General features: G+C 56.3%; 1 protein-coding gene across 3 annotated transcripts in view; it reads left to right on the top strand.

Moving 5' to 3' along the window:
* The window catches only part of RAB11FIP4 (RAB11 family interacting protein 4), a 127009-nt gene extending 105861 nt beyond the window's left edge, over positions 1-21148 (top strand). For all 3 annotated transcript variants that reach the window (XM_058705415.1, XM_058705416.1, XM_058705417.1), the window contains 12 exons: positions 2910-3139; positions 4960-5154; positions 5702-5836; positions 6187-6222; positions 7404-7503; positions 7770-7873; positions 9030-9170; positions 11116-11197; positions 11939-12076; positions 12160-12318; positions 13357-13500; positions 14677-21148. In XM_058705415.1, coding sequence (XP_058561398.1) covers positions 2910-3139; positions 4960-5154; positions 5702-5836; positions 6187-6222; positions 7404-7503; positions 7770-7873; positions 9030-9170; positions 11116-11197; positions 11939-12076; positions 12160-12318; positions 13357-13500; positions 14677-14793 — 1581 coding nt within the window. In that variant the 3' untranslated portion in view covers positions 14794-21148. The remainder of the gene's footprint in view (positions 1-2909; positions 3140-4959; positions 5155-5701; positions 5837-6186; positions 6223-7403; positions 7504-7769; positions 7874-9029; positions 9171-11115; positions 11198-11938; positions 12077-12159; positions 12319-13356; positions 13501-14676) is intronic.
* Positions 21149-22461: the final 1313 nt, after the last annotated feature.

Here is a 22461-nt window from a genome sequence, read left to right as displayed (position 1 = left end):
GTGACACGGCTACTTTTGTCCGGGACAGATGCCAAACCAGTACTGTCCCAGACCAGCCAGGGTATAGCTTTTCTGAGAGCTTGTCTTTATGTTACTTGAATTTAGAAGAAAGCTACTAGAAATGGTTTTGAGGTTCTAGAAATCGTAACTTGCCTTGGGCAAACTGTGAAAAGGTGTCAGCGTGGGGAGGCAGCTGATTTTACAAGGCTGGCATGTTGAGAGAGCGCGTGTAGCGAGGGGTGGCTGAGGGCCCTGACGTGGCATGTCAGGAGCCTGGCTTCGGGTCACAGCAGGGCCTCCTGCAGCGGGGAAGCTCCAGGGCAGCCCCCTTGCTCGCTGAGCCTCACCTTCCCCATGCGTCAGGCTAAGCCTGTAAATCCTCAATCCCTGCCCTCTGCACCTCCTGGAGCTCTCCCGGGGCTCTCGTCCGAGCCGGACGGGGGTATGTGTGGGAGACAGACCAGATCCTTCGACAAGTGCAAAAGGCCAGACAGATGTGGACTCTGCTTGATCAGAGGGTAAAACTATGCCTGAGGAAGTGGTGGCCTTATTGGGAGGGAGTGACCCCTGTGGGGGCCTCCAAGCCGCCTCCTGCCCCACCTGTAGCTGAGACAGGCCCCTCTTTTCTCTTGGCCCAGCTGTCAGGAGGGGGATGTTGCTCTGGGACATCAGGTGGGAGGAGGCCATGGTCCGCACTTCTGTGTGGTGAGTTGGGTGTCTCTGGGCAGAGTGCCTGGCAGAAACTGGGCCTCCGTATCTCCGTGTCCAAGGGGACAAACATGAGTTAGCCAGAGGCCAAGCCGGATGCCTGAGGAGCATGGCTCCCGGTCTCTACTTGGTGCCCTGCCTGCCTCAAGCCTCTTCTCGGTGGGCAGCAGCCTCCTCAGGACCCCTGCTGACGGGGCTATGAGGACAGCATGGGCACTGGCGGCTCCCGGTCCAGTCCTGCCCTGCGCCTCTCTCTGGCGGGGCCCTGGGTAAGTCACCTCACGTATGAGAGGGGAAAGGAGACCCAACTCCTAGGGCTGTGAGGACAGGAAGTGGCCGAGGACTCCTGTAAGCCACAAGGCAGGCGTTCCCAGCGAGTGCCAACCCTCCCCTGCCCTTGTGGCTGGGAAGGCAGAAAGCTTGCAGGTGAGGGAACAGAGCACGGCCCTCCTCGGTGAGCCGTCTCCCTCCTGCCTGGCGTCTCTCCCAGTTTCCACGCGCTGAGCCGAGGAGCCTCCTGCTGTGGGTCGGAAGTGGGCAGCACGTGGGGGCTGCAGCAGGTGGAATGCCTGGGCTTCATAATTACTGATCTGTCCCTACGTGAGACTGAAGCTCCAGGAGCGTGGGTTGCATGACTGATAGACGGAACCGAGCGTGTGGTGGTCAGAGGTAGGTGGGGCGACCTCCGCCTCCTGGCCTAGAAGACTCCTGGCAGGTGACTCTCTGAGCCTCCATGTCCTCGTTGGTAAAGTGGGGCTAAGAATCGCTATCCTGAAGAGCTGTCCTAAGCCCAGATAAGATTACGTATTCACTGTCCGCTCTGCCTCCGGAACTTGGTGGCTGCTCGGGAAACGTTGGCTTCCCTTTGTTTCTGCTGGGATGCAGCCTCGGGCTTGTGGACGGAGAGCTTGCTTCGGGTGCAGGGTCCGACGCGGTCGGGAGCCCTGTGGGATTGGGTTGGTGACATTCGGGTGGAAAGGGCCGTGTGAACACGAGGGTAGTTTTAATTACGCAGCCCCTCGGCCTCCACAGCCAGGGGGGCCTGGCTGCCTGGTGCCGACTTTATTAGTGCAGCCGGTGCTCCGCCCGAGTCCTGGGACAGGCGGGAGCCAGGCTCATTAACGGCCATCTATTCTTGGGCCAGGGTGTCTACAGCAGCAGGTGACGGCACACTTCTCAGTGGGCACAGCCAAGCCTGCCGCTGACCACCTTCCTTGGATGTCCCCAATCCTGTTCTTGTCTGGGGTGCCTGGGGGCTTTTCACAGCCTCTGTTACTGTTCCCCTGGCTGCAGTCCCGGGGCCGCAGGGAGCACCTTCAACGCGGGCCACACGGAAGATCCTTGGGAGCAGTTTGACCTCTCGGACAGGATCAGGTGGAAGCAGTGCCCCCTCAGAGGCGGCAGCCCCGAGGGTGGTTTTGCGGAGCGCTGCCTCTCAGAACGGAGCCAGAGCTCCTAACCTAGAAGGTGATTTTGGCAAAAGTTCAGGCGGGTCTTTATCTCGTGCTGGCGTGGTGCTGGGCAGTGTGCTAGGCACCGGGGACCCACCCCTGCTCGGAACTGAAGGGCTCTGTGTCCTTGCTCCTCAGCACGGCCGTGGCAGGGCCAAGGCACGCCGTCCTTCCCCGGCTGGTGCCACGTTGAGGTCCTACCCCGTGACACAGTGATCCTGTAGGATTCCACAGTCATTCTCAGTTTACCGAGAGAAGCGAGGTTCACGGAGGTGATCTAATGTGCCCAGAGTCCTGGAGGGCAGGTTCCATGGTGCGTGGATATCCCTCTATCCCGCTGCATCAAACTCCGCTAGGTTGGGGTCGTCGTTCTTGGTAGCCGTTCATTGTGGCTGTGCCCTCAACTCAGTCACGAAGCCATCTAGCTCCTTGTGCAGGCTGTGATGGGGACCCCGACGAGCAAGCTGTCCAGGTGTCCTGAGCAATGTAGCCAGCCCAGCTGTGGCTCTTCTCCACGGATGGCTGTCCCCGGTGGTGCTGGCTCCTCACTGGGCTCTCATGAGGCAGCTGCTGTGAGAGGCCCAACATGAATCACCTGCCGGGTATTCTTATTCTCAAGGTCCTGAGGTCTGGACCTGCCTGTGTCCCAGTCCCTGCCATCCCTGGCCCTGCCGACATCCTCGCGGTCTGATGAGGCACACTGAGCCCCGGGGAGCCAGCCTCACTCACTTTGTCCTCTGTCTTTCCCAGGGCAGCGAGGTGCCAGGCCCTACCTTTGCTGATGGCGAGCTCCTCCCCAGGGACCCCAGCTTCTTTCCCGAGGACGAGGAGGAGGCTATGACGCTGGCCCCACCTGAGGGCCCCCCGGAGTCAGACATGGACAGCCCCATGGAGAGCATGCAGAGCCTGGAGGGGTCGGTTGGGAGTCCTGCCGAGGAGAAGGACGGAGGGCTCGGGGGCCTGTTCCTGCCGGAGGACAAGTGAGTTAAAACTGTCTGGAGCGCCACATACAGGAAGGTGGTGGTCATGGCCAACCCAGAGATTTGGAGAGGGAGGAGAGGGGTTCTAGTATCAGTTGAACCATATGAAATTGTCAATTCTTAATCATTTTTGACCTTCAAAAAAAAAAAAAAGCAATTTCCTATACATTTTCGCAGGGCAGAGCTTCTCAGGCTCCAGTGGCTCTGGGAGTCAGGCTGTTCTCGGTGGGGTCTTTGGAGTAGTTCATCCATTTTGCTTCCTGGGAGCAGTGTGACAGCCGTACTGTGACCAGCCACCAAGGACAGCTGGTCAGGGACCACAGACCCGTTGTCCTTTTGGCTGACCATTGGCCACTTGATCGTACACATTGTTCTTCGGGACCAGTCGCCAGGAGGTGGCCAGCAGGGGACGCTGAGGGTTTTAATAAAATGTATAGGAGAAAGAGCTGGAATGTGATGAATCCATCCCAAGGTGCTGAGGAGCCTGAGGGCAGATGAGTGAGTTCAACAACAACAGGGTGGCGGTCCCAGCAGACTTGCTCGTTAGTGCCCTGTCATCAACACTGTGATTCTCAGATAGAGACCAGGACTGCTCAAGGGCACGGTGGGAGAATTACGGCCTTACCCACTTCCCTGCTTCTTGTCCCTGGTTCAAGTTGCCCAGTTTTGAGCTCAGAGGCTCAGGACGTCAGAGAAACCCTCATTTCTGAGTAGCGATACGTAGACCTGACCTCACAACCACGGACAGGAAGACCTATTTCGGCAGGTGACAAGCAGTGCTCGGTTCTCAGGTTGTGGACAGGGCTCAGCCAGCCCTGGACACTGTCACAGGCCACACCGTGGGTCACCCACGAGAGGCCTAGGGTCTCCGACCCATGTTCTCTGCAGTGAATCCCTTCTATAAACTGGGAGAAGCGCCTCATCTAGTAGCTCGTTGTTACTTATTTTAAAACTTCCATTTCTTGCTAGAATGCAAGCCAATTAAACAGAGCTTGGAAAAGGTAGGAAAGGAAGAATGGCGGGGGGAGGGGGGGGGAAGTAACTCACTTACAGTCCCACCACCCAAACCCAAGCTCTGTTACCATGTAAATACTTTTATGTCCTACTTTTCCTTATTCTGTATCAACCTTTCCTTTCTGTATTTAAATTTTATATCCAACTTTATATTAGTTTTTCCCATATTATTGCTAGTATTTTTTGCAGACCTTTCAACAATTAGATAACCCATAATTTGATATTTACTAATATATATTAAAATTTTACAACTGTAACTTAATCATTTAATTAGCTACTATTAGCAATATAGAATATATAATTTTATATTATACATCTACTATAACTTAAAAAAAAATTTTTTTTAACACTTGTTTATTTTTTGAGAGACAGAGACAGAGCATGAACGGGGAAGGAGCAGAGAGAGAGGGAGACACAGAATCCGAAGCAGGCTCGCAGGGCTCAAATTCCCAAACCGTGAGATCGTGACCTGAGCCAAAGTGGGACGCTTGACCGACTAAGCCACCCAGGAGGCCCCATATACTATGACTTGCTATAACTTATTCTAATTTAATGTAGGGAAACCATTCAGTTGTAAGCAATGTTTTGTCGCTGTAGAGAAGCATCGGTTTGCGCACCTCTTGTGCAGAAACTGTTTCTGTGGTGAGACACCTCCCTTAGGATGAGGTCCCCAAAGTGCACTTGCCAGGTCAGAAAGCACACACTCGGGCTTCTGATCTCTGTGGCACCAGTTGACCTCCAGGAAGGTCCCCGGCACAGGCTGTGGACGGGGCTGTGTTAACAGACAGCCCTTCTGTAACACCCAGGTCCCTGGGCCACGCCCCATCCATGACCACGTCGGACCTCTCCACACACTCCACCACCTCGCTTATCAGCAACGAGGAGCAGTTTGAAGACTATGGAGAGGGGGACGACGTGGACTGTGCCCCCAGCAGCCCCTGCCCCGATGACGAGACCAGGACCAACGTTTACTCGGACCTGGGATCTTCAGTGTCTTCCAGGTGGCCCTGTGGTCTGGAATGGCAATTTGGGGCCCGGGAAAAGCGGCCGGACCAACCAAACCTCATCCCAGGGCGGGTCAGAGGGCAGAGTCCTAAGCTACCTGGGGTCTGCTCCTGGAGCTTGGGGGTGCTGCCTTTGCACCCTGATTGGAGGTTCTAGAATTCCTCCCGCCTCCTTCTGGCTTGGGGAAGAAACAGAATTAGCCCACCTGGGAGGCTGCAGACTCAGGGGTGTGTGCTGTCTTGCTTCCTAGAACCTCGGTGTCGAAGGGTCCTTCTAGGTGACCTACTGTGATACCTTCCCCCACACCTAGTCATTACTCACTCTGACGTTAGCTCTCCATCGCCTTGTCTGTGAAATGGGTACTGTTCATTGGCCTTTCCTCTGAGAGTATCGAGGGAGGGAGGATCTGTTGCTGTATTTCTACTTCCTCTGCCCCTAAGCGCACACACAAAAGGTTCCCAGGCATTGGGGAACCCAGTCAAATAAGGATGGAGTAGGGCACCAGATTGGACAGCAGAGGTTGATTTCTGTCTCCCGAATCAGTGCGGGGCAGACACCCAGGAAAATGCGGCACGCCTACAACAGCGAATTGCTGGATGTTTACTGCTCTCAGTGCTGTAAGAAGATCAACCTGCTGAATGACCTGGAAGCCCGACTGAAAAACCTGAAGGCCAACAGGTGAGGCCCCCGGGACCCAGCAGAGGGATGGGCGGCCAGGGCTGGGGGTGGGGGGTGGGTCCAGAGGGGGAAGCGGCAGGCAAGGCGGCCCCACTCTGTCTTGGCAAGTGAGGGCCCTGTCAGGGTGGGATTGATCTTAGGGGGCTTGCATTTTTCTGCAAGAGGAACCTCAGGGTGCTTCTACTGAGGACCCAGCTGATTAGTGAATTCCCTGCAGCGGGCGGGACAAAGCCCTGTAGTGCACCTACTGGTATCTTGCAGCCAAGGCAGAGTAAGGAGTGGACTAGAGCCCCCTCTGTTCAATGACTGTTTTCTCTCTCCCTCTCCCTACTGCACCCCCACCCCTGTAGCCCTAACCGGAAGATCTCTAGCACGGCCTTTGGACGGTAAGACCCCCCCATCTTGGGAGGAGGGGTGGAATAGTCCCTCTTTCCATGCGGGCAGCCCAGATGCAGCCAGTGCCCGGTGCCCTGCGCGTGCTCAATGCACAGAGGGAAACACAGACCCCCAGGAGTGCGGGCAGAGCAACCAGACCTCTACTTCTGACAGGGAGGGGCCGCCCTTGCCCCTTGTGGCAGTGGAGCAGTCGGCCTCTGCAAACCCTTAGCTGTTTCCGCTCCAGGCAGGTGCGCCAGGGAGGCCCCGAGAGACCCGGCGCGTCTCACGGCTGTTGGTGCCCTGCCCCGCACCCTGGAGCCGGCAGCTGTACCAGCAGATCCTGGGGATCCCGCTGACTGAGACTGGGCACAAGTGTGCCCCGTTGGAGCTGGTCACTTTGCTCTGGGTTAAATCCTCCCAGCTAACTTCCTGGGACTTCCAGGCTCCCGCTCTGGATCTCGGGATCCAGGTTCTCATGCATGCTGGCCCGGGTCCACTCCCAGGGCCCTGGGAGCTGCCAGCAAGCGCCCAGACTCTGGTTCAAGAGCAGGAGTGGGACGGCACAGGCCCTGGGTAGAGACCTGGCTGCTGCCCGGCAGGGAGCGGGAAGGGGGAGCCTCACCATGGTAGCTGGGTTTGCCTCCGGCAAGTCTTTACCCATTTGCAGACCCACCCAACCCCCCGCCCTGCACAGTCTAGGTGGGTCTCCTTCCCGTTCCCAGGGTCCCCAGGGATGCATCGGGAGCCGGTTTGGTGGAGGAATTGAGTCTTGCTGGGTGGCCTCAGGAGGCCAGGACCCTCTGCCAGGACCATGGAGCCAGTCTACCTGCAGTGGCTGGTTTTGCAGCTGGAGGGAGGTGGTCGGGGGCTCACGTGCCCACTCTGGTCACTGGGTAGTTACTGGTTCGAACACCAGCATGAAAAGGGTGCTGAGGCAGCAGGCCAGAGCCGTGATGGATTGCCAGGGACTCTGGAGGGGTGTAGCGGCCCATCCGCTGGCCTCTGAGCTGGGTGACCTCTTGAGTTCAGAGGTCAGGCAACTCTTCTCCCCTGACTGGGTGAGGACAGCCTCCTTGGAGGGGTCCCTGGCCTTCTCCCCAAGATACTGGGTGCTCTCAGCCCATAGCCCAGTGTGGACCCCAGGCCCTGGAGGGCCAGCCTCTGCAGCTACCTCCCCCCTCCCCCGCAGGCAGCTCATGCACAGCAGCAACTTCAGTAGCAGTGACGGTAGCACTGAGGACCTGTTCCGAGACAGCATTGACTCCTGTGACAACGACATCACGGAGAAGGTGGGTCCTGAGTGGGTGGAGGACAGGCTTAATGTGTGTGTGCTCCCCGGGGTCATGGGGAGCCCCCCAGCAGCTATCTGGGGACTCGGGAGACAGAGACCCTGTCCTTGCCCAGGAGTTGGGGGTAGGTGGCCCTGATAACGTGGACACGTATGCGTGGGGACCCTCACGCTCACCAAACATGGCTTCTGTCCCACGGTCTCTAGCTTCTCGATCCTGTGGACTCCAAGGTTTCCTCCACCCCCACCTCTGCCTCCCTCTTGCAGGTGAGCTTCCTGGAAAAAAAAGTGACAGAACTGGAGAATGACAGCCTGACCAATGGGGACCTGAAGAGCAAGCTGAAGCAGGAGAACACACAGCTCGTGCACAGGTTGGGGGCTGGGGGGTTGGGGCCCTGGCCATGACTCGGGAACGGGCTTGGGGAGGGCCCTGAGAAAAGCTGGGGAGGTGAACTGCACATCTTGTCCTTCCTCTCCGAGAGGCTGTGATGTGTCAGCCCCTTGCTCCGTGGCTGTGCCCATGCAGGACGCACAGGAAGACTGGTCTCTGGGGACTCAGAAACAGGTCGGAGCTTGACCTTGACCCGCATGTCTGCAGCCCCAGGGTGGGTGTAAGGCAGGAGTTGGGATCCACTCCCGTATTTCTCTGTCCTACACTGATGAGAGTCTGACACCCGCCCGCCCCCCACCCCGTTTCTGGGGACAAGCTCCGCAGAGAGAGACGCTGGTGTGAGTCGGGCTCGCACGTGCTGCTAGCGGAAGGGTCCGGGCATCGCTGCCCCTCCTCCCGATGGGGGCCCGCTGACCCTGAGTGCAGTGAGGTAGTGCATGTAGCATGTAGTTGTCCTCACGGGGTGGCATGAGATTTGGTAAACTGATCCCCGCCCAGGGTCTGGCCCTCAACCTTGTAGGGCCCAAAGATGGGTTCTGGAACACCCCAGAAGGGTAGCCTCCTGGAGGGACTGTTCCCAGTGAAATGTGCCCAGACTGATAGGTGGTGGGGTTAGAGCGTGCCCGGTGGGACCTGGCCCCTTCCTGGGTCTTGAATGTTCAGGGCCCCTATCCAAGGACATGCGTGGTTTTGGAGTCAAGGTGCCCAGTAGCTGAATTACTGGTCAGAGGGGTAGGGACCAGGGAGGAGGAGAGCGGGAAGAGAAGCCAAGGCCCGAGGGCTGCTTCACGCAGCCGTGCCGAGGCCTGCTGTCCCTCCCCGCGCCTGGCTGGGAATGCCGCCTTCTCCGTGCAGCCTCGCTCCCCTCTGGGCCGACCGCCAGGCGCCCCCCTTCCCTACCCTCACCCCGTGGCGTGCGTGGCTCCTACACGTCTCCTTACGTGCTGTGGCATCCGCATTCATCTGTCAGTGAAGCTGCTGACCCACAGGTCTGGCAAACGCATCGCCACTTCCCGCAGCAGAGCTATGACGGAGCCAGGGTCTCGGGGCCTCCCGTAGCCAGGGGCGGGGGCAGGGTGGGAAGACACCACGAGAGCTGGCCCTGGACTGGGGCGCGCGCCCCTCTGTCTCCTCAGGGTGCACGAGCTGGAGGAGATGGTGAAAGATCAGGAGACCATGGCCGAGCAGGCCCTGGAGGAGGAGGCGCGGCGGCACCGCGAGGCCTACGGCAAGCTGGAGAGAGAGAAGAGCACGGAGATTGAGCTGCTCAACACCAGGTGGGCGCCTGCTGGGGACGGGGCCGCCTCGGAGGCGGCCTCCACTCCCGGTCCCCGTGGTATGGATTGGAAAACAGCCTGAAGAAAAGCCCCCTGTTGTAACAGTTCTCCTCTTGATACCTGAACACCTGGACATGCTTGCTGGGAAGTATATAAAAGAACCTTCTGGTAGCATTATTTCTACTAGGTACAACTGGAGACAGCTCACAAGTCTGTCAACAAGAGGATAGGTTAAAAAACTGTGGTCTTGCCCCTAGTCCTGGGTCTAGGACTAGACATTGGGTCTAATGTCTGGGCTCGGAGCTCCCCCTGCTGTCAGTCTCCTTGACCTTGAACACCTGGGTGCACCGACCCTGGGCCCCTGGGGCCAACGTAAATGGAAAAGCAGGGCCCGGTTTCTTTTGGGCTTCTGGGCCGCAGGTATAGCTGCTGGAACCTGAGGCCAGTAGGGAGAGGAGTATTGACCTGGGAATCTGGGTTGCTTACCCTTTAGCTCCAGGACTTTGGACATCCTGTGTCATTTTCTGGGCCTCAGTTTCCCCATCTGTCAGTCCTCCCTCCCAGCCCGACAGAATGACCGTGAAGGCAGGTGGGTTGCTGCACATCAGAACAGTACACACAGGTGAAGACTGTGGTGTCCCAGGGCTGCCCTCCCTAATGACCCAGGCCAGGGAGGCCACTGGGAAGCTACCTAGGCCCCTGGCAGAGAGAGCAGTGGAGCCATCACTCTAGGAAGGAAGTAACAAGTGTGAAGGAGAGGGAATGTTCGGCAGGAATCGGTGGCAGAAATGACCCTGTGCTGTTCCGGTGCCACTGACAGCCCAACTCACCTGCCCTCTTTTTTTTTTTTTTTTTTTTTTTTAAATGGAAATCTTTATCTTTTTTTTTTTTTAATTTTTTTTTTTTTTTCAACGTTTTTTATTTATTTTTTTGGGACAGAGAGAGACAGAGCATGAACGGGGGAGGGGCAGAGAGAGAGGGAGACACAGAATCGGAAACAGGCTCCAGGCTCCGAGCCATCAGCCCAGAGCCTGACGCGGGGCTCGAACTCACGGACCGCAAGATCGTGACCTGGCTGAAGTCGGACGCTTAACCGACTGCGCCACCCAGGCGCCCCTCACCTGCCCTCTTTTCAGGTCATTTAAAATGACCTGGGTATAGGGGCGCCTGGGTGGCTCAGTCGGTTAAGCGGCCGACTTCGGCTCAGGTCATGATCTTGCGGTCCGTGAGTTCGAGCCCCGCGTCGGGCTCTGTGCTGACAGCTCAGAGCCTGGAGCCTGTTTCCGATTCTGTGTCTCCCTCTCTCTGACCCTCCCCCGTTCATGCTTTGTCTCTCTCTGTCTCAAAAATAAATAAACAAATTTTAAATTTTAAATTTAAAAAAAAAATTTAAAAAAAAAATGACCTGGGTACCTGGGCTGTGTCTCCTCATGGGATCCTGTTAGGACAGCCCCCTCTGGACACTAACACAGAGGACGATGACCTGTGGATGTCACAGGCAGCTGCGGGGAGGGCCGAGTGAAGAGCCTAGGAGAGACGCTGGGGGGAGAAAGAAAAGCAAACGCTGTCATTGCTTTCCAAGCGGGAGGGACCTGCCACCACAAGCCACAGGAAGACCATCTCTTTAGCAGAAAAACGTCCTCTGTGTTGTTTCAGGCTCTAAGGACGCATGTGAAAAAGAATCCTATGTTCTTATTCACAAATGAGTGTTTCCTTTTATCACAAACAGAAGGATGGTAATTCGGTGTCCTTCCCAGTTTGCCTTGGATGACAGGAAGCTCGAAGCTGTATTACCCATCTGGAACAACTAGTCATATTCTCTCTCTCTCTCTCTCTTGCTTTCTGGCATCTTCCCTCCTCCAGGAAGCAGAGAATCGCTGTAGACTGTCCATCCGTTGTAAGATAACCTCCGTTGCTGACATGTTCGTCTTTCTCCTTTTCCCAGGGTGCAGCAATTAGAGGAGGAAAACACCGAGCTCAGAACAACAGTGACCCGGCTCAAGTCACAAACAGAGAAGCTGGATGAGGTGAGCAGCAGGCCTAGGAGTGTCCCTCAGACTCCGATCTTGAGCTGAAGCCACAGAGGCGGTGTTGGCCACAAAGGCCTCTAGTTGCTAGTTTGCCCTCACAGCAACAACAACTAAATAAAATATGAATAGTAATTTGTCTTGCTATGTTTCTGATTTTCCAAACTTTTTTTTACAGCAAATATAATTTTTTTTTTTTATTTTTTATTTTTTATTTTTTTAATTTTTTTTTTTTAACGTTTATTTATTTTTGAGACAGAGAGAGACAGAGCATGAATGGGGGAGGGTCAGAGAGAGGGAGACACAGAACCCGAAACAGGCTCCAGGCTCTGAGCTGTCAGCCCAGAGCCCGACGCGGGGCTTGAACTCACGGACCGTGAGATCATGACCTGAGCCGAAGTCGGCTGCTTAACCGACTGAGCCACCCAGGCGCCCCACAAATATAATTTTTTATATAATGGGGGGAAGTAGTAATAAAAAAGAGAGAAGGAGGTTAGCTTTTGTTTGGCCGCACCTTTGATTCAGGTTTCATCTGGCACCATCGAAGGGCTTCAGAGGCCTGTGTTTCTAGAATCCTAAGGGACCCGGCTGTTTCTTTAAGCCGTGACTCGAGGGCTGTGTTCAGGGGGGCTGGTCGGACTGCCTGCCTGTCCAGGTGGCTGACCCGGAGCCCCCCGACATCCCTGGGGTGTAGCAAGCCTCTCTGGGCACCGTCCTCCCTGACCCAGTCCCCCGATCCAGGAGCGGCAGCGCATGTGTGACCGGCTAGAGGACACCAGCCTGCGGCTCAAAGATGAGACGGACCTGTACAAGCGCGTGACGGACAAGCTGCGGCAGAACCGCCTTGAGTTCCAAAAGGAACGGGAGGCGACGCAGGAGGTGGGTCCCAGGCCGGAGGGCACCGGGCACCGGGGCTCCCTCCCGTGGCCGCGCTCCCGCCAACCAGCCCCTCCCCCACGCAGCTCATCGAGGACTTGCGGAAGGAGCTAGAGCACCTGCAGATGTACAAGCTGGACTGCGAGCGGCCAGGCCGGGGGCGCAGCTCGTCCTCTGGCCTGGGCGAGTTCAACGCCAGGGCCCGCGAGGTGGAGCTGGAGCATGAGGTCAAGCGGCTCAAGCAGGTGGGCCCTGCTGGACGGGTCTCCCGCATGGGGCCCCAAGCTGCAGCGGCACCTTCCCACACCCCTTCCTGTCTGCTCCTCTCAACGTCCCTGCCCGGTGGGGCTGCCCGTCCCCACCCCACAGCTCAGGAAAGGCAGCTCACCTCTAGGCCACACTTGATGTGGATCCCGGGGTCTCTCCTTGGAGTCCACACAAAGAAGCAGACCCCACTCTGCTGTCCTTGCCGATGGAGTGGAGGAGGAGACTATCCAGCCGTGGATGAGTGTCTGCTGTGTTGGGTCCTCCCAGAAGCAGACCCGGATCCCAAGGTTCCATTTCAAATGGTTCCCGGGAGCACTCCCATGATGGGGGAGTTGGGGGAAGTGGGATCAGGAGGGGCAGGGACCAAGGGAGGGTGTGATGGTGAGTGAAGCCCCCTGTTCAGCCCAGCCCGACATTCGGGGGTGGGAAACTGCTCTAGAAAGTCTACTCCTGCTGGCTTCACCAGCATCCCACAGCGATCCGAAAACCCCAGCCCTTTCTCCTGCATGAGGGCACCAAGTCCCAGGTGTGCGGTTAGTTAGGAGACTTTAGGCAAAAGCTAGCACGTGGTGCTGGCACATGGGGTCTGGGCAGGGCCCTGTGAGGCCACCTGTACTCGGGAAGAGTTCCCACAGAGCAGGATTCCTGAACCTCGCTACAGGAGGAGACTGGATCCAGCCTTGCAGCCCAGAGACCCCAAAGTATCAGGAGCTCCTCTTCTGGCTCACTCACCCCAGGGAGGAAAGCGTGGCCAGGAGCCCTGCCCTTATCTGGAAACTTCGTTCCCCTGAGTGGGCCTATAACTCTTCCTCAGGAACCTGTGACCTCCCAGGACCCAGCCCTTCCCCCGAAGCCTGGCAGAGGCCACATCACCTATGGGTGTCTTTGAGCTGGCCTGACACACACCTGAGAGAAGGGTCCCGGTGGCAGTCAGGAGACCGTGAATGCAAAGAAATGGGTTCTGCTGGGTTCTGGATGCTTCTGGGAGCTGAAGTTGCTTTTGTCCCACTCCACAGGAGAATCATAAGCTGCGGGACCAGAATGATGACTTGAATGGACAGATCTTGAGCCTCAGCCTCTATGAAGCAAAGAACCTCTTTGCCACCCAGACCAAAGCCCAGTCTCTGGCCGCAGAAATAGACACGGCCTCTCGCGATGAGGTAATGTGCCCTCTCATTCTTGCTTGGGAGCCTCGGCCGCTCCACTGCAAGTCCTGTCCCGCACCCGTGTGCTGTGATGATAAGTCCCAGGCTACCCCGAGCAGGGGAAGCAGACCAGGGCCTGTGAGGGTCCCCGTCTGCAGCCACCTGAGTGACCGTGCAGAGTGGTGAGGGAGTTAGAGCATTTCTGACTTCCTGCATGTGCTGGGGGGAAGCTCTGGGAACAGAGTGGAGTTTGAGTCTTTGCTCTACCAGAAACATGCCAAAATGGCCGGCTCATCCACATGTCTCTGTCAGCCCGTAGTGCAGGAGAAGCTAGAACCCCTCTGCCTCAAGCCAGGAGGGGAAAGACACTAGCGTTTCTTGAGCACCTGGTTGTAGTGTGTCTTCATCTTCTGACAACTCAAAGGCTTCCTGGACATTTCCATGTTACAGATTGGGAGGCTGGGACACAAGATCACCCAACTTGTGGAGGGAGAAGGACCCAGGTCTCCAGAACCAAAGTCCGTTCTGCCCCACCACCCCACACCAGGGTGTGCTTCTAAAAGATCAGGCCTCCAAAATACCCTGGTTACATTTGAACGTGAATCATAAGACAGTCACTGAACCCTTTATCCTGTACTTAAGACACAGAGTTAAGTGCTGACCCCTAGCCTCGGGGGACTCCCAGCTGAGCTGGTTACCAGCCTCCAGTCTGCGGGCAGATGTGGCATTTCAGTGACCTAAAGGACACGTCGGGAATGGACCTGCACAGGGGCAATGGCAGGGTCGGGGTGGTGAGGGGACCGTTTCAGGTAGAGGAAACAGCTAGAAGCCTTACAAGTCTTAGGGCCCTGGGACTCTGGATGTCATTCTTGATTGCAAATGCCTTTAGCCAGTGTTTTCAGCCTGTACCGAGCAGTTGCTCATACTTGGGTCCCTCCACAGACCAGTTGGATCAGAATCCCTGGGGGCGGGGCCTGGGCGTCAGCATATCTCACACACCTTACTGTGAGTTGTCACTGCTCTCGCTGGTTTCTGGCACCCAAGTGCTGAGGTTGGTCTGGGGGCCTGCCTTGCCCAGGTGTCCCGAGCCCCTCTGTCCCGGGCCCTGGCTCATCACAAGCTGGGGATCCGGGTTCCACCTGCACTCCAGCCCGGGCCCGGCCTCTGACCTGCCTCTCCCGTTCCCCCCAGCTCATGGAAGCCCTGAAGGAGCAGGAGGAGATCAACTTCCGGCTGAGGCAGTACATGGACAAGATTATCCTTGCCATCCTGGACCACAACCCTTCCATCCTTGAGATCAAACACTGAGACGAGGGCTGGCTGCAGAGCGGCCTCGGGACCCTCCCAGCCCTGGACCCTGGGACCGAGGCGCAGACCCCACTTGAGGATGCGGCCCAAGCCAGGCCACACACACACACACACACACACACACACACACACACTGTAAACATCTCTGGCCACCATGTCCTGTGTACTGATGTGTATGTGGGGAAGCCGCTCACACAGCAAGGGGTGAGCGTGGGGCTGTGAATGTCATCTGCACAGTTACTGCCCGTGCACTTTGCAGTCCCCTTGCAAGAGCGGATGGTCCTGGAGGGTGGGAGGGGCAAGGTCTGCTATCAGGAGTTACTGTAATAACAAGAACTGGAAGACTGTGTTTCAGGTACTGGATGAAAATGATTCTACCTCTGGGGATGAGGATTTAAAGATGCTCTAGTGAGACAGGCTCTTTTCACCCCACCTCTGTTCCCTCTGGGAGTGGGAGCAAAATTATGGTCTTTCCCAGGGGTTCGAATGCCTAACGGCCACATCCTCCCCAGCCTCTTTGGCCACCTTTCAAGCCTAGGTGCTCAGGCTCAGAGAGGAGGAAGGGGCCCTCCCAGAGCCCCTCCCTGGCCAGCAGCCCCTGTGATGCCTGTGCATGGGGTGTCCCGAGGACTCAGGCTTGCAGGAGAGCTGGCATGGGGCAGCCTTCGTTTGAGAAGTTCTTGGTATTTGGGGGGTTTCCTGTACACTTCCCCATCCCTGCCTGTCTGCCTGCCTCTTCCTTTCTGGCTTGGTTGTTTTTTGGTTTTTATTTTAGAGAGTGCGAGTCGGGGAGAGGCGCGGGGTCGAGGGTGGGGTGGGGGCGGAGAGAGAGAGAGAGAGAGAGAGAGAGAGAGAGAGAGAGAGAGGGAGGGAGGGAGGGAGAGAGAGAGAGAGAATGAATCTTAAGCAGGCTCCACACTCAGCATGGAGCCTGACGCCAGGCTCAATCCCACAACCCAGGGATCATGACCTGAGCTGAAATCAAGAGTTGGACGCTCAACTGACTGAGCCACCCAGGTGCCCCTCTTTCTGTTTTATTGTTAAGACCATGAAAAATGAACGGTATTTAACTTGAGTGTAAAATGAAGGGAATAAAAGGGGGTGGGGAGTGGGGGCCAGGGGTGTCTAAGGCACATGTTGGCATTGGGTGACAAAGACCTTAGTTCCAGGGAGGAGCGTGGTCCCATTCCAGTCTGTTCCCTCCCCGTGGGCTGCATTTCACGAGAAGCATGGATGGACAGTCCACAGGCGGGGAGTGGGCCTTGCTTACCTGCTCCTGTTCTCCACACAACCTGGTGATGGCAGGCCTCAGGTTTGGAGTTTGGGATTCTGAGCTCTGGGCTTGACTCAGCTGGGTAGCGAGGCCCCCGTGTCCCACCTTTTGGAAACTCTCCTATTCAGTTCTCAGCCAGGAGAGGTGTGCTGGTGAGAGACACGGGTGGGGAGATCACAGGGAAACCTTCGTCCTCCATCCTTGTGACACATGGTGGAAATTCTCTCTCTGGATTTTTTTTTTCTCTCTCTCTGGATTTTTAACGTGATCTTTTGTTGTAGGCAGCTGGTACTTTGAGTTTTCCAGTTTGTCTCAGTTTTATATGGCTTGTGATTCATTTCGTTAATCCACACATATATAAACATGTATGCTCTTGGTTTTTTTTCCCCTGCAGTTTGTTTTCTTCAGCAATTCTAGTGTAAGAAGGAAAGTTCAGGCATGTTGGGGAGGGGCAAGAAGGGGTGTATGCAGAGAAGCGGGGGCAGGAGAGGGTGAAGAGGGGATCGGGGACTTGGGATGTATGTTCCCTGTTCACGAAGGCAGGGCTGTGGCCACCACCCATCTTCATTCCGTTCCAGTCAACTTTTGCTTCTGTTGGATTTTGTGATTTCTTTTGAAGCATAAGTGTGGGGTTTGTTTCATGCTGCAGATAACGGGGCTGCGTTGGTCTGATCCAGGCCTTCGGGGGTCACCCACCGCAGGAAGACTAGGGCAGGGAGTCTCTTGACCCCCGAGGGTGCTGGTCTCCTTGGGCTCCTCCAGGGGTCTGAGAAGCAGCAGCAGTGGAAAGAAGGCCTGAGGAGTGAGTCTCTTGAGAATTTGCTAATGGCCCCTAATTAAGGGAAAGGAAAGAAGATGTATCAGGACTTGGCTTTGGTCTGGATTTGACACCAGGAGGAGTCCTACAGAGGCCAGCCAGACCAAGGTCCTGGGCTGTGGGAGACTCGCCCCAGGGATGAGCATTTTATAGGTAAAACTTTATATGCTCTTTAGCTGCTTTGATCTGGAATTCCAAAGGGCCCAGAGGCCTGGGTTGCACAGTCACACGGTCATTAGGCGGGAAGGAATTTCTGCCTTGGTGTAAAGGCGTGGAAAAAGCGGTCTGCCAGCAACATTCTGCCACCTCCTCCCTGAAGGGGGCGCCATGGGAGCGGCCTCCCTGAGGACGCCACGTCTCAAAGGCCCCAAGGGACCTGGTGCTGTGCCTGTGGTCTCTGGAAAAAGGGCGGACTTTAAAATGAGATTAAACTCCACGCAACCCAGGTCTCGAGTTAAATCCAGCCATCTTCAGCCAGAGTATGTCTCATAAAACCCAGACCGTCTAATTGGCTCTTAATGATCATGTAGCGTTTTTAACCGCTCTTCCCTGCTTGAAAGCTCGCCTGAGGGGTGCACATGCCCCAAGGGTCCCAGCCCCATGGGCCCTGCGAGGCACCGGCGGGGCAGACCCTGCCCCCTTCCAGTGTTTCCCCCTACTTTGTGTGTGGTCTGGTAGAGCGTTACACTCTTCTCTCTCTCCGTACGGTGGGCTGCTAGGTAGCATGCACGGTGCCCAGCCCAGTGTGCATTTCGGGCAAACAAAACAGAACTCGTAGGAGAAGTATGTTCCCTGCAATGCCTGGAACATATTTAAAATGGAGAGAGTTTTAAAATTCTAATAACTGGGTGGAATCCACAGAGGTTCTGACTTCGTTGGTGTGGAGCATGGCCGCCGAGGCACCGGAATGTTTGAACAACTCCCCAGCTGACTGTAATTTAACTGGGTGCCCCTATGTGGGTTTTGTTTTCTGTTTTCGCTGAACCCGGCCACCTTACCAAGTAGCGATTAGTAATAACTTGTCCAAAGTTTAGAGGTGTTGCGGGGGCGTGGAGAGGGGTTTCTGCAACAGATTCACGTTTTACTCGACAGTTGGCTATCCTTACATTCAGTTGGAAACCAGACAAAATTTGCTGAATCGGCAAGTGAGGGTTATATACAATATCTAATAGAAAAGGAGGTACTCTCTGGCTTAGCTAGGCCTTACTCTGTGGGAAAGTATAAGAAATAAAGTTCTAGTAGAAAAAAAATTTTTTTAACTTTGAATTGGCCAAGTTACACAAATTATTATGTTTTTTTTATTAGAGAGCAGGGGAGAGGGGCAGAGGGAGAGAACGAGAGAATCTTAAGCAGGCTCTACACTCAGCAAACAGCCCGACTCGGGGCTCGATCGCATGGCTCGTGACCTGAGCTGAAATCAAGAGTCTGACCTTCAACCAACTGAGCCACCCAGGCACCTGTAGACACACACACACACACACACACACACACACACACACACACACACACACTTCTTAATTTGTAGATTCTCTAAGAATGGCCAGAGGGAAATTCCTTTACCTTGACTTTGTTTCTGACCTGTTACAAACACAGAGCTCAAGAATCTCCGAAAGCACTTGGACCTGAAACAGTGGTTTTCAACTTGGGTTGTGCATTGAAATCACCTAGGGAGATATAAAAACTTCCGCCTGAGCTGAACCCTGCCCCTCCTCCCATCTCTGCCCCCAGATTCCAGTGTAATTGGTGTAGGTGTGGCCCGGGCACGCAGATGTTGAAAGAGCTCCCCAGGTGACACCGACGGGTAGCCCCAGGTTGAGACCCCTGCCCTAGAGGGTTGCTAGCCAAGGGTAGAGGAAGCAGGTACAGTTGGTCGTCAGGTTTGTTAATCCAGGTGCTGCGTTAACAGTAGGGTGTCAGTGGCTTTGATGGATGGTGAGAAGCCAGGAGATCCCTCTCCCCAGGATGGGAGGCCAGGTGCCTTCAGGAACTGGTGTGCCCAGCTGTTCTCGTCACCCTGGGGGTTAGCACACCTGAGCGGGCAAGTCTCTGTCGGGTGCCCGTGGGGTCAGGCGCGGGCCCATTCTGGAGTTGGGGTAGAACAGAGTCAAGGGTCGCGGAGGGGCTGTCCCCCGGAAGGCAGCCTCCTACTTGCACAGCTGAGCAGGAGGGGACACTGGCGCTGTGGGTTTTGCCTCTGACCTGTTTTCAGGCTGGGTGGATGAGGGTCACCCCAGCGTCTCCACTTTCAGCACCCAAACCAGCACACCCCGGCCCACGTCCAGGAGGCTCCAGGTGCTGGTCTGCTGGATCATCTGATTCCTGACCCAGCCAGGTCCCGGTGGTCAGGAGGGCACAGTGCGGGCGCTTTTGTTCCACTGAGGGACCTAATGGCCAGCAGAAACTGTATCGGCCAGTGGGGACTGGTGGCTCAGGGCGAAACTAAGCCCGCTTTTTGTGCTGTGGGCACGTGTGTTTAATGCATTAGCAAATTTAGCAGGGGAAGTTTGGGAACGGTCGCCACGCCAAGAAAATGACTGTTCGCCTGGCACGACCACAGCGACTCTTTGAAAGGGCTGAGGAGGGTTTGGGGCTGAGGGCTTCAGTGCTGGCATCCTCCCTGGCCGGTCCTCCTTGGGGACGGAGGTCAGTCCCTGTAGGGCGATGCTTCAGGCTGGTGGAGACCAAGGCCCATCTGCCCAGGGGCCTCAGGCCAGAAGGGCCAAGTGCTCCCTGGTGACTTCAGGCAAGTTCCTTCTGTTGACCTTAGGGACCTTCAGGTCCTCCGTCCTGCTCTGAATCTGTGCGCAAAAGGTCAGGGAGCAGGAGAGGCTGGCACCACGGGCCAGCCCGAGCTGCGTGGCAGCACAGCTCTAAGGCCCTTGTGCCGCCCACCTGAGAACATAGGCTGCTTTCTGGAAAGGTTGGTTTCTGAAAGCATAGACCCTGGCGAAGCGGTCTGACTTTGGTGCTCCGACCTTGTAGGCTCCTCCTCCTTCCTTGTGACTGTAACCTGCCATCTGCCCCCCCCCCCCCCCCCCCCCCCCCGCCCCAGCCACCCGCAGGAGGGTGGCTGAGAATGGTGGGAGTTAAGTGCTGTTGCCCCGGGGGGGACCGCACCTCCTACCGGGACCCTCTGCTTTGCTGTGCTGCACAGGCTGTGTTTTGTCTGCATGGTTTGGGGTCGCTGTCCTTGTGCCTTTTTTTCTTCCCTGTCACCACTGTACAGGATTTGCCATGTCCTCACTGCCCCTTTTCTACATCCTCGTGTTTACCCTGGTCCTTCCCGAGCCCTGTAAATGTGTACATAGCGTCCCACTTGGCGTCCACGGGGTCTGCTCCCAGGCCAGGCCTCCCAGCACGTTCTTCCACACGCGCCTCCAGGTTGCTCGCTCAGCCGTGCAGGTTTGGTAACTTTGTACAGAACTCTTTTCATTAAGGTCTTAAGCTCGGGGGGCTCGAAGTCCCTCGTCCAGCCTGCAGCTAGTTTAGAAGCCTTGCACACCAGAAAAGGGTCACTTTGTGTAAAGCACCTTCTCCCACAAACGTCTTCCCGTATTGGTGTCAGTATTTATAGAAAGCAGAGCGCACCTTTCTAACCGTGGGGTTCGGCCCAGGGCCCCCACAGGGACGTCATGGGTCTGCGGCAGCACCCCTGGCCCCCAGAGGAAGCTCCAGCTGTGTGTGGCTCCCGGTGCTTGGCACTGGGCTGGGTTCAAGACCACCACCATCTGGTGTCTCGAACAGCTTTGGAACTCCCAAGTGGGCAGAAGAGGCTCCTCGCTGCTGCCCCGGCCTGCCATTAACTGCCGAGCTCTTCCTCATCTGCCTGAGGTGCTCAGACCCGAGTGCCATTAATTCCCCGACTGCTGACCGGACTCACTCTCGCCCACGGCCTGCTGGCTCCCTCCGTCCTGGCCCTTCCTGCTTTCTTGGCTGGGCCTCCGGGGGCCCAGATGGAAGAAGCTACATGTATGGCCTCGTGCCCAGGGGTTTGTTAGACGGCTTTGACTCTGGGATTCCCCTTGGGTCTCGCCCCAGGAGCCTCCCTCTGGAAGTAGGCTTATCTCCGGAGCTGGGGTGAGACCACCTCCAGGCCCCAAGGCGGGGAGAGAGGGGTGAGGCCCAAGGCTGCGTCCCAGGGCCCCAAGCTCTCCACGTCCTACCTGCTTCTAGCCAAAAAGGAGCAGGCTGTCAGAGGCAGGCTCCTTCAGGAACTCTAATGTACAGACCAAGGTGTAAATAAACAGTTTGCTTTTCTTGCCTGACTTGACGGTGAGTTTCTGTGGTTGGGGGAGGGAGGGTGGAAGACGGGAGGTCTGGTTCTGGGGCTCCAGGGGACAGACAGTGTCCTTTAGGAAGAGCAGGCCCCACCCTGCATACCAGGGGGGCTGGCGCCATCCTCCAGGGGCAGGGCAGAGACCCTTGTTTTGGCCTGCTGTCCCCCGGAGAGGTGTGGCTCCCAGAAGCCCCTGGAACACCACACCGTTCCAGCCGCGGGGCTGTGATGCTCAACAACCTGGTCTTTGCTGCAGCCATGTTCCCTTTCCCAGCCAGGGCCTCCCAGGGGTCTCCGCTTGCTCTGGCCACTCTAATGGGGCCCCAGAGCCATCTTCCTCCCTGTCCACCGCTGCGATTCCTCTGGGTCACAGGCCCAAGTCCTCCCCTCAAGCGTCGTTTCAGACCGACGTGCCCGCACCAGTGCTGCCAAAGCTGTAAAGCCTCAAGGTGGCTGCAGGTTGAGCGGCCCAGACCCCCAGATTTCTGCCCTCTCCTGGTCTGCCCCTTCCTCTTACTGTGGCACTCCAGGTGTCGAAGGGATTCCCAGGTTGCCCAGGCCCAGCCCCTGGAGCGGAGGCTGCTCTCCCTGTTGGCCCAGACCCTCAGGACAGGCAGGACCAGGTCCCTTCACCTCCCCACACAGGCCCTTGTGGCGTGGGTCTGCCTGTAGGTGGCCCCCCACTCAGTAGATTTACCTGGCTTCCTGGGCTTCCCCTCCCAACACTGGGAATTTGTTGTCCTAGATCTCTGTTCCCTCCATTCTCCTAATGTGCCTGTTTCAAACTGCCCCACTTGAGTTGCCAGATCTGCAAATAAAAATACAGGATGCCCAATTAAATTCGAATTTCAGGTCAGTGATCCTTCGGTTTAAATACGTTCTGTGCAATACTTAAAAAATTAGTAATTGCGTGTCTGAAATTTGACACTGGTTCTGCCTTTCCTACCCAGCTATCCAGAAGGAACTGCTGGCCTTTCCAGAAGCTGTTAGCCCGCTTGTGCCTTTGTCTTCACATGGCCATCTTCCCTCTGTGTATCTCTGTCCAGATTTCACTATTAGAAGGACACCAGACGTTGGATTAGGGCCCACCCTATCCCAGGATGACCTCATTTTAAACTTGCTTATATCTGCAAACACCCTATTTCCAAATAAGGCCCAGTTCACAAATACCAGGGCTTAGGAATTCAACATTTCAGGGGGACACAATTCAACTCAGTTTGCTATTCTGGAGAGAGGTGAGAGCCAGCACTGCTGTGTGGACAGGCTGTGCCCTCTGCGCACGTAAATTCCCTGCTCACCTGT

The sequence above is a fragment of the Neofelis nebulosa genome, chromosome 16 (genome assembly GCF_028018385.1).
Source record: "Neofelis nebulosa isolate mNeoNeb1 chromosome 16, mNeoNeb1.pri, whole genome shotgun sequence".
Classification (NCBI taxonomy): Eukaryota; Metazoa; Chordata; class Mammalia; order Carnivora; family Felidae; genus Neofelis; species Neofelis nebulosa.
The sequence above is the reverse complement of the archived record's forward strand: the minus strand, read 5'-3'. Positions and strand labels throughout refer to the sequence as shown.